Source organism: Mus musculus, chromosome 3 (assembly GCF_000001635.26).
Source record: "Mus musculus strain C57BL/6J chromosome 3, GRCm38.p6 C57BL/6J".
Taxonomy (NCBI): domain Eukaryota; kingdom Metazoa; phylum Chordata; class Mammalia; order Rodentia; family Muridae; genus Mus; species Mus musculus.
The window spans coordinates 35,921,280-35,933,056 of NC_000069.6; the positions used below are offsets into that span (position 1 = coordinate 35,921,280).

At 43.4% G+C, this 11,777-nt stretch overlaps 1 protein-coding gene across 5 annotated transcripts in view; it reads right to left on the minus strand.

Moving 5' to 3' along the window:
* Positions 1-11,777, minus strand: part of Dcun1d1 (DCN1, defective in cullin neddylation 1, domain containing 1 (S. cerevisiae)) — a 45,368-nt gene that overhangs the window by 29,175 nt on the left and 4,416 nt on the right. The window contains exon 1 of one of the 5 annotated variants that reach the window (XR_003954274.1): positions 11,506-11,606. The exons of 1 other annotated variant lie outside the window; for it this stretch is intronic. Coding sequence is in view for 1 of the 4 variants with exons in the window: in NM_001205361.1 (NP_001192290.1) it covers positions 11,506-11,508 (3 nt within the window). In the remaining 3 variants the exon portion in view is untranslated. Of the gene's footprint in view, positions 1-8,666; positions 8,796-10,913; positions 11,056-11,505; positions 11,688-11,777 lie in introns of those variants that run through there. 3 more of the 5 variants (NM_001205361.1, NM_001205362.1, NM_033623.6) reach the window with 3 other exon arrangements.

Consider the following 11,777-nt stretch of genomic DNA (forward strand, 5'->3'; position numbering starts at 1 on the left):
AAAACACGGAAACATTTTTACTAAGACTTATTTATGATCTATCATCAGCAAAACAATTTAAAAATATGGGAAAGACAAAGTTTGGTAGAATTCTGGAAAGCTAAGAAGCATGGAGACAGAACAAGAGAGCTCAGCCTCATTCCGTCACAGAAGACATCCAGACGGAGCCAAAGCACCATGGGAAGGGAAACTAAGCAGGCACCGGCTGCAGTCCTAATGCCCAGTGCAGCACTACCTGCCTGGGTTTGTGCTGTCCAGCAAACAAGAATGTAATGGAATATGAACATCCTACATTTCTCCTAGTTGGTATTCACAAAACATGTAACTCTTAGTAGAATTCCCTCACATTTCCCTCAAATAAGAAGCATCTATCCTACTTATATACAACCTTTAGAAAGGGTCTTTTAATTATATATTTAGTGTGTTCTTCTTCCTCCCTTCCTCTTCCTCTCCCCTCTCTCCGTTTCTGTCTGTCTGTCTGTTTGTCTGTCTGTGTCTGTCTGGGTGTGTGTACACTCACATAAATGTGCACTTAAAGGCACATGCATGTCAAGATGCTAATATGAAGGTTAAAGGACAGTTTGTAGTAGTCAGTTCTCCCTTCTGACACAGGACAGAGCTCAGGTCATCAGACTTGGTGGCTAGCAGGTGCCTTTCTTTACCAGCTGAGCCACTTCACTGGTCCCTAAGACACCTGTTTCTCACTAAGACTCTCTTCCCTTTCACTCTGCTTGTGCCCAAGAGGCTCTGTGTTCCCCTTCTTCCCCCTTTCCCTTGCCCTATGCTGACAAGGATTCCCTTCTCTGACTGAAACCCAAAGCAAAATAAGACAGCCAGCAGGCTCTCTACTTACTCTCCTGCTGTCAAGGCCCATGCTCGCCCGCCCTCCCTCCCAAGCCAGTCTCCTGTGCAAGGCCCACTGCACTCTTCCGCCTGTTAGGTCCCAATTCTGTCTTCTCAGGAAAATACTTGGGCTCTTCTAATACTGCGATTAAGTGGAGGATCAAACACATTAAAGATGCAGTATTCTGCAGTTTAAGCAACGCCACTAAGAACCCCTGAGCTTCTGATCTGACCCAAAGTGACAGATTACAAACTTCACGACTGAACATAAGAGAGAACAGACCCAGAAGGCTAAGTAATTTGTTCATAAAAATCAGCCAGCTTTTGTAGAAGAAATGAGAAATCATAAGTACCCTCAGGAATGCAAACCCTCCTGATTTTTCTAGGACTCTTCCTGCCTGATGGACATTCTGAGTATCTCTGAGAGACTCTCAAAGAGAGAAGCTGCTCCACTATCACAGAGGGAAAAGAAGGCTGCACACTCAATGACGGAAACAAACTTTCTCACAACATAAAATACGTTTATGCCCTTGAGGCTCATCTATGATTCACTGAAACAAAAGCTGTAACATAGACTAGCTTCCTGTCCTCTGATGAGCCCGCCAGCTCTGCATACCGCCTCAGATATAGTCCAGTGAGTCTCAACCCACAGGTCACAACTACTTGGGTAAACTATCTCCAAAACCATTTACATTGCAACTCATAACAGTAGCAAACTTACAGTTATGAAGTAGCAACAGAAATATCTTAATGGTTGGGGATTATCACAACAAGGCTCCCAGCATTAGGAAGGTTGAGAACCGCTGCTACAGAGGCCTAGGATTATTCGCATCCTTTAAATGCATTATTCAATGACAATCCCAATGAATTAAACCAAAAAGGAAACAATTTAAATTCCTGAAAGTTAATTAACTGAAAGTAAACAAGAAATCCATTTTTATTTCAACCTAGAAATTTTCTGAAGCATAGCCTATTTTCTGCTTGGGAATCTGACACGTTTACACCCTTTTAAAGTAGCTGGGTGTCACTGGGCCTCTGAACAATGTAGAAAGTGAACGTGGCAAGTACTTGTGAATTAACCCTGATAGAATCTTAGGTAGTTCTCCCTCCATTCCCTAAAGCTGGAGGCAGCAAGACCACCTGGCTTCTCTGGGACTTCAGCCCCACTGTACTGGGCCAGTACTGCTCACTGCTCAAGACAGGACTTAAAGGTTAAAAGGCACAATGTAAATGGCTTCGACAAGCCAAGAACTGTCCACTGCACTGATGGCTTCCTAACAGAAAGCTAGGTATTAGAAAATGGTGAGGGAAAAGATAGAAGACTGCCTTATCCAACTAAGTATCAACATTACACAAACTATTTCCTTTCATGCTATACATCTGAGTTTTAAATACAATTAACGATTTTGTCTGGTTCAAGTATAAAATTTTGGTCTTTGGGGAAATAAAAATATTCTTAAAAAGGAGCTACTCGTATGAAACCTCCTAAAAACAAATGAGCAGCACCTGGCCCACAACTGATAGGGGAGCAGGTTGGAGGGTCAGGAGCGGTCCGTGTCTGCCTGTTCTGCAGCGTCTGATAAGCAGCCTGTGCTTCCTGTAACAGCTACAGCACTCCTTCCAGCTCAGCTCCTAGCGCAGTTTAGCCATCATCTCCCTCCAGGAGGGTGCCCTGCTTCCACAGGCTGCCTGCTCGCCCAGCTAAATGACACCTGCCCCTGCTCAGGCCATTTACAACATTCCCAGCTCCTTCCTCAGGCCACACAGGTGGTCTCCGAAAGAGAAAATGGTATCAAGTTTGCCAACCTAAGAAGAAAAGGGTTACTAGATTAAACAGAATTCTTGGAAGCAAGAGACAAGAGGATTTGGGGAAAAACATGAAGAGGAAGAAAAATTGATTTTTCTTTTTCTTAAATTTGGTCTTTCAAGGCAGGTTTCTCTGTCTATCTCTGCTGTTCTAGAACTAGCTCTATAGGCCAGGCTGGCCTCAAACTCACAGAGCTCCTCTGCCTCCTGAGTGCTCGGATTAAAGGCATGTGCCACCACACCTGGCAACAGATTTTTTTCTATTGCTCTTAGAAACCTAGTGGACACCTTCTTCTGTGCCAGCCTCAATGATTCAGCAGCCAGTGGTGGAGATGAGACTTCCTTTGCTATGTATTTAAAGGCTAGAACGGAGTGGCTGGTAGATGCGATGAAGCAGCACAATTGTCAATCCCCCAGTGTTAAGGCCACTTAGACATTACCAAGTGTCCAAGAAAAGTCAGTAGTGGTATGAATGCAAGGACATGTAATACTCAGGCTGTGTAAGAGTTTTGTTTTTATTCTAGACCAAAAAGGAGGAATGAAAGGTGTGGAGTGTGGAGGAGAAAAAAAACTGAAAAATTTCCATAATCTGAACAGTAAAACTCACCTGTTTACCAAAAAAATAAAACAAAACAAAACAAAACAAAAAAACCACCTAGACTGTGAACACGTGCCACTCGGTGCTTAAACCTGTGTGTCTCCTTCACTCCTTTTTTAACTCAATAGATTTAAGAATCATATTAAGAAAAAATCTTTTCTTAGAAAAGAGTGTGGCTTAGCAGTAGCGTATGCACTGCAAATTTAATCCCAGGCATCAAAATGAGTGCTTTATCTGAATAAAGAAAAAAATCAAATAAAGTATTTCAGATCTAGCCAAGCAAATTTTCAAGCATATTTTACCAATGAATTCACAAAACCCAGTGACTAGATTAACAGAGTCCAGGATTACCTACAGGAAAAAGTAGTAAGAGTTAAGTAGAGAAAGTACCCCTATTATGTTTCCCCAAGAAAAACCAGGTACCCATGGAAAAAGGCTTCCTGGCCAACTAACACCTCGAATTTTCAAAACAGAAGTGACTTTAATGAGGACATGGTATTTGTAAAAGAAGAAAAAAGATTCATTTATTTCCCAAAATGTTCATCTTCTTATCCCTAAGTTCAGCTTCCACCTCAACTCCATTAGGATACTCAGGCCCACAGTTTCAAAGAAACTGTTTTGTTTTTAAAGTGAATATGAGTGTTTTGCCTGCAAGCACACCAAGTGCCTGCAGAGGCTGGATGCGGGCATCAGATCCCCTGGAACGGGAGTCACAGATGACTGTGAACTGCTGTGTGGATACCTAACCTGGGTCCTCTTGAGAGTCACCTCTCCGGGGCTGGAATTAATTTTTTAAAATGCAATTCTAGTTGTTGTCTAGTTTACAAGAGTCAGTGTTTCAAAATATTAGAATACCTTCATGAGCCCAAGTGCACAAAAGGCAGTTATGTGTGAGTTCGGCTGGAATTAATTTTTTAAAATGCAATTCTAGTTGTTGTCTAGTTTACAAGAGTCAGTGTTTCAAAATATTAGAATACCTTCATGAGCCCAAGTGCACAAAAGGCAGTTATGTGTGAGTTCAAGGTCAGGCAAGTCTACATAGCAAGTCCCAGGCTATCATGGCTACTTAGTGAGACTCTGATTCTGATTCAAAAAAAAAAAAAAAAAGAAAAGAAAAATCACTTTTTCGAGCATGCGACACTATCATTAAAGGTTCTGCGTGTCGTAGGCACCAGTGGGCTGTCTCTGCCTGTAAAGGCACTCTCCACCAAGCCTGAAGACAGCTCCCACAAGCTGCTCTAACTGCCAATTGTGCACTGTGGCAATATGTGCCCCATAAGTAAACAAGTGCAATACACTTTTTAAAAGTTCTGTGTGGCTATTCCTATGTGCTTAGCATGTGCTTAACATTCCTATGAGATTTTTAAATGCTAGCTTTGGTCTACTTTTCCTTATGTAAGACCAAATCTGCTGTAAACACAGTTCAGGGTTACTCATACTCAACTACAGATGGCCTTTCCATAGATCTCAGGCCAAAAGTGCAGGAAAGTTAATTGCACGGGCTGACCTTCACCTGGGGACAAAGTTCTCCTCCAGGGAGGTGAGACTAAGGTGAGAGTAAACTGTCCCGGAAGAGGTGCACTAAAGCAGTCTGCTGACACCCAGCTACAGCCAGGCTTCCATCCCACCCTGTACCTCCTAATTGCACTAGCATCTTGTTGGAGAAAGCTAATCTCTGCTTCAGTAAACCAAGTACTACAGTTCTAGGCACTTAACTTGAATTAATTTAACCTTTAACCTTAACTTGTACATAGTAATGATTCTTATTAGTCCATAAATTATGCAAGAATAACGGTGGGTGCAGGGGTGGGCAAACAAAGTATTTAAATAGTAAATGAAAAATAATGACCATAACCAAAAACCTAACAGCTTGTGTGTGTTTGAGTTACTACTGTTTCAAACTTTATGCTAGCCACGTACTCTACTCTTCTCTTTTTGGGGGGTTGGGAGATACTGGGGAGATCTAAGATCTCCCTCTGTGGCCACAGGCTAGCTTGAAACCTAAGAGACAGTCCTGTCTCAGCTGCCCAGGCTGGGTTTAGAGGCAATGGATCATCTTCATTTACATATAAGGACTATGAAAACTGGTCTCACTGGGCCCATCTTAAAGAACAGGAAATCACTGTCTCAGAGTAGCATCTACACTCACCAAAAGGAGCAGAACTGGTACTGACAGTGTGGTGCCTAGCTTCAAAGAATACAGTTCTTCTACTCATTCCACACACATCCTCATGTGAACACAGGTTACAGCAGTGCAAACGCTGATTCAACACAAAGTGCAGGGAGTGGAGGGCAGCACTCTCTCTCCATCCACACTGACATTCCCTTCTCACGTGTAAATATCACCACTCTAACTACAGACTCCTAGACCAGTCCCCAGGCTAATACAGGAACTTACGGCATCAATTTAGGACTCTGCTGGTAAATGGGTAGGGTTATTTTTAAGACAAATAATAAAACAAGATGAAAAGTGTATTTATGGCTCCATGACAGTCTATTTTTAAACAGATGGTACTCTATAGCTTTGAATAAAGAGGCAGAAAGGCTTACAGCCACTAGAAGTCAGTGTTTCCTATTCCAATGACACAAAATACAGACGGACAGGTTATAGTAAGAAAACTTAAGGAACTGGGTACACTTTCCAACACTAAGCTAAATGAGCCTGGACACAGAATATTCTTTTACAGTATAATCTGCAGTATAGAATACTTACTTACTACTAGGCCTGTGTAGGTTACCACTCATTTTTTACTTTCCTGCACCAGGAATACTACTTTAAGTCATCTAAGAGGTATGCAGTGTCCTGCTACTGAGCAGAGCGTTATGTACAATGATATAGTCAGAAAGTTCATCTGTAGGATTCAAAATGGTTGCAGAGAGTGTTCCTCGAGATTTTTTTGAGACAGGATCGTGCTCACACTGTAGGGCAGGCTGGCCGAGACCTTACCTTGCAGACTTGAGTAGTCTTGAGTCCACACAACCCTTTCTTATCACCCCCACTATCAAAGTCAGCCGCTTGCTCAATCACACCTGACCCTCACAGGGTTTTAACATTTAATTTTCTCCCCATTACTCCTTAAAATTGTTAGATTACTCAAAAGATGACTGTTGTTGAAAATGAAATAACATCTTGATTTCCTAACAAAACATGTTTGACTATTCAAAGATTATTTTTACTAACTTCCAGTTACATATGGTAAAAGGACAGAAACAAGTTCCATCAATTTTACTTTTGCTGATAACTTTTCAATTGAGCTTCCCTAACTTAACTGCTTGGCCATCTAGCAACCAGCCACAATAGCTAACTTTCCTCTCCAGGCTGGGTGTAATGATGTATTTTGCTCCGGCCACTTGGGAAGCTGCTATAGAAAGATCATTTGAACCCAAGAGTTGGAAACTAGCCTTGGCAATCTCATCTCAAAAATAAACAAAAATATTAGAAAATTTTTTCTCTTTCTATAAATATTTTTCTATGAAAAAAGAGGGGGAAAAGATAGAAAAAAGCCCAAAGAACTGAGTATTTTTAAATTTTTATAGATAACTACAATGGCTAGCATTCAACAGTTAATACAGTATTTGTTTCATAAAGATCCTTAAAAAGTGGAATCTAATTTTAGGATTCCTTATCTACTCAAATCTTAAACAATACTTATAATGCAGTAAACACTCTAAATGTAAGGTGGGGACTGCTCATGTGTCCCACACAAAGCTAGGGATGCCCTTAACTTCTGACCCTCTTGTCTAGGCCTCTAGTATGCTGGGATTACAGGCATGTACCATCATGGTCAGCTTATAGGGTCATGGGAATGAAACCCAAGGCTTTATAAAGCACTCTACCAACACTCAGGCCCATAAGTGGTAAATAAAAATTAAAATGCAGCAACCTAAAAAGGAGGTAAGTAGTATATACTTCAACTGATCACTGTGCTCAATGGTGAGGGATTCAAAAGTGTAACTCAATATTTTTTTTTTTTTTTTTTTTTAGAAAATTACTGTTCAAAAGTAAATCTCTTAAATTTTTACAATGCAGACCCACAATTTTAAAACATTTTACAAATATATTGAAAATGGCTTTGGGGTGCTTTCTCTTGGCTGAGGAGTATGAACCTTAAGTAGTGTGTCAAAGCAATCACTTAGCCACCCAGGGACTTGTTTCTGTCCACACACCAACTGAATCCCACTTGGTACTGTTTCTCTTCATCAACTGTCATGGCCGACACCACCGTGGCCCCAACACTACATAGTGAGTGCTATTTATTTATGTTTTGATTTGTTGTTGTTCGTTTGTTTGCTTGCTTTGAGGGTAGGGTCTTACTATATAGCCCTGGCTGTCTCCGAACTCATTATGTTGCCAGGCTGGCCTTGAACTCCCACTAGTGATCCTCCTGTTTCACCTCCCTGCATGCTGCCATTACAAGTATGCATCATCATGCCCAGCACTGAACATCTTGTCCTTTAAAAAGAGACTTTCCTGGGGCTGGGGCTGGGGCTGGGGCTGGGGCTGGGGCTGGGGCCGGGCCTGGGGCCGGGGCTGTAGGCAATGGTAGAATACTTGTTTACCATGCACGAGCCTTAGCACCTCAAAAGCTGTGTGTGAAAAGGGCTTCCCTTGATTTGTCTTTATATATGCCCCAACCTAAAAGACCCAAATAAAAAGACACTAGACTCAAGTGAGTCCTGCTCTTTTGCAACTTAAAAAGAAAAAACAACCCACACTCAGTTTATTTACAATGTTTTTCACCATATACCAAAAGCTTTAGTTTTCAATTACATATTTAATATTTATATCAGGACATTTGATTTAAAATAGAAGCAACTAGGTTGTATTCAATGTAAGAAACTAGAGTCAGACTAGCCAGAGATTCCATATCAGTAGTGAAATATTGCTTGCTTTTTGTAAAACGGGGGGGGGGGGGGGTGAGAACTAGAGGAGGAATCAAGTATGGAGTTAAGGACCCTGTGTGTAGTCTCTTTTCTTTCCTATCCCAGCTCTTCTCCTTGCTCACATCGCTAAGAACCACCAAGACATTTGCAGCTCTGCTGACAGGAGGTGGTGATGCTGCCTACTCCACAGTGGGAGTAGGATACATCGTTATCAGCTGTCAGACTAGCAGGCACTATGTTCTCACAATCTCAATTTCTTCTCTCCTTAAAAGCCAAGTTTTCTGCACACAGTCACTGATGTACCAAATCACCAAAACATCCAACAATTTAAGAAAATGGTTTTTTAATTACCCCTAGAACAGCTAGAGGGAAATGGTGTGTTACCATTATATTGTGAAACAGAATTCAAAACTCTGTATACATAGCCCACATTAAAAATACCCAAACTTTAATGAGAGTCTTGTAAGTAAAAGACTGCCTTAAAATGACTATCATATTGTAACAGGATACCTGAGACAAAGAAAAGCTGCCATACCGCTCAGAGTTTACCACGCAGTGCTTCCTGTCTCTGAAAAACTCTGGTATCTTTCCAATGTTCACCAGGCAAAGCACAACCTATTACTTCCCGTCTTTACTCTAGTGACCTCTTCAACTCATGCCACACACTGCTCTCTGGCTACCAGCCTCACAAAAGCTCTTTCCGTCTTCTTCGACTCCCGATTTGCTCAGGTGTTATCTATCAGTCCTGCAAACACGATTTTGTTATTTTGTATCCACACTTCCACCACCTGGCCCTAGTACTCCCGTGATCATCCCCTTCCCTTGATACTGTCTCGCCCCCATAACATGTAACACCCAACTGTAGGGAAAGAAATATATACAATGTTTATTTTTTGACTTTCCTAGATTTCTGTCTGACTTTTCCAGGTTTCTGTCTGATCCATACAGATATATCTCACAGTGTGAGATACATGGCAGATACCTAATGAATAGTAAAAGCAATCAGACCTTCTTTTAACTTTACTTGTGGATATACGGAGGATACGCAACAAATCCTAAAAGACAACCCAGGACAGATTTACACATTGCATTTTAGGGCCTGCTATTTGCAGAAAATATAAGTATACATTTCAAAGTCTACACATTTTAAATTCATTAAGGCAGTAATTAGCAACCCATTATTTTTAATTCTGCTACTTAACGTAGTTACTATACTAGTTATTTTCCTTTTTATTATAATTTAATCTTTAATTCAATTTTCAACCATTCTTCTAAAGTTCACGAGATTTTTAAAGACTTATTTATATGTACCACAAATACCAAGAAAGGATAGACTGGGAGAAAATAGTTATATTTTTGAACCATCTTATAAACCTGAACCTCCAAACCTTCTGGAGCCTCAATGTCTACTTCTGTAAAGGGGGAGGAAACATATCAAGTGATCTAAGACACTGTAGGTCTAAAGGCTTATGTAATTTATAAAAATCTAATAAATTACAGCATCTGCATATATCTTACACATTTAAAAAAATCATTGGAATCATAAAATTATTAAACATGGTAGAACTTTAGAAGTTAACAAACCCTGTCCTGACATCTAATAAATAAGGGGGAAAAACTCAGATGTTTTGAATACTTCTTAAAATACACTTGCCTATCAAGCATGAAACCCTGCCTAGGTTTGATCCCAGCCCTGGGCTATTTTTGGTCTCTGTGTGAGTATGAGAGGTAGGTAGCTTGTGGGGTTTTTTTCCCTCCCCCTTATAAAAATAAGTGAGATAATCTATTATTATGTCTTTCCTAAAACGGACAATAATTTGTGTTGTAGAAATTAGTTGTGGTACACATACCAAAAACAAAACTCCTAACAGTCTTACCAAACCATTTTATAACGTCTAGGAAAACAACTATAAATTTATAATGAAATATTTTTACTATAAGATTCTTATGGACCCATATTGACTTTCTAAACTAACAAGATCATACCTAGACTGTACATGTGACAGAAAATGAGTAAAGGCATAGAAAGTGCCTTAAGTTAAGGACATCTTAACAACCAGGAACCACAACCAGTACGATTGCATGACGTATGGCTAAGCTCCAAAATGAGCTGATTTAATATTAACCAAAGGAACAGAAGGCTACAAGTCCTAACCCTAGCTCTCACTGAAACGGCATGAATCCTATATTCCTAATGAGCACTGGCAGGCACTGGGTTCGAGGGCAGGTGTCTGATGTGGACTGTGGGAAACTGCATACATACTCGTGATGAATGTCCATCAGAGACGCGCACTCTATTATTTTAGCCTGCTGAAAGCACCCCAGTAAGAGAGTGGAAACTCTTGGGGGTTCAGGAGTAATATCCAAGGCCTGTTCAAATAATTAAAGGAGAACCTGCAAACTCTCTCTTGGGTCTCTGAACTTTTACTGTACTCTCAATCCAAACACTAACCGGAACTTCCTTACAAATATAAAGTTTTACGAACGTAAGCACAGAAGAGAAATCTTGACTCTGTTGGGACCTAAACACATAATCAACACATGACACCAAGGCTGGGGCCATATAAGTGTCACTGAGCGAAAATCAACCCCCCACGACTCAAGACTGGGCATACACCCTCCCCAAAGAAGCCTTTCAGCTCTCCGGAGCGAAGGACCTCATCACTTTTACTCTTCTCCCAGCAGCCAGCCGGGAACTTCAACAAGGTGTGACTGTATACTTCCAAACTGAAAAGCAGTGACCAGCAGCGCCAGGTACTTAATGACAAAGGACTCAGCTCACCACAGCGTCTTCCAGCTTCCGTGACTTTTTCTCACCCAAACAAAAACCAGGAGAGGAGCAACTTGACAAACTGTTTCTTAAGAATCACAAATGGTCCCTAACTGCTATAATAAAGCAATTACTCCTCCCACCCCAAGCACATAGAGCAGGCGCTCGGAAGGCAGCAGGTCTCGGGTCCCCCGGCTGCACTTCCGTCCGCAGCCCGGAGCCTCCCAGTCCCCTCGCAGGGACCGAGCCTCAGCCGAGCCGCCCCAACTCCCGGGCGCCTGGCGCCTGGCGCCAGCGCGGACCAGCAAGGCCGACGCCGGCTCGCCAGGGCCGCCAGCACCGAGGGGCCCGGCCGGGACCAGGCAGCGCCAGGCCCGCTGCCCAGGCGCCGCCTGGCCGCACAATGGGGCGCGGGCCGTCCCCCAACGCCTCCGCGCCCGGCCCCGCTCCGGCGACTAGGCCCCGCCGCGCTCCGCTGCCGGGCCCTCGCGTAGCGGCGGCGCCGGGGAGGGACGGGCCGAGCTGGGCGCCGGCTGAGCAGCGGTAGCGGAGCGCGGCGGGGCCGGGGGCCCGGGCCGGGCGGCACGGCGCCGCGGTTCCTCACCATGTTGGTGTCCTCCGGACCTCTCCCCTCCTCCTCCGGCTCCGCAGCGAATGGACGGCGGCGGCGGCGGCGGCGCCTCTCACGGGCTCGCCGGGCTCCCGCTCATGCGCAGTGCGGCGGCCCGCGGAGCGGCCGGGCCGCGGGAGGCGGAGGGCGCGGGCCCCGGGGTGGGCGGCCTGGCCTGCCGGCATCCGTGGCACGAGCGGCCGGGCGACCCGGCAGCCCGGGCTGCGGACACACGCTGAGACCCGCGCGGCGGGCGGCCGCGGGCA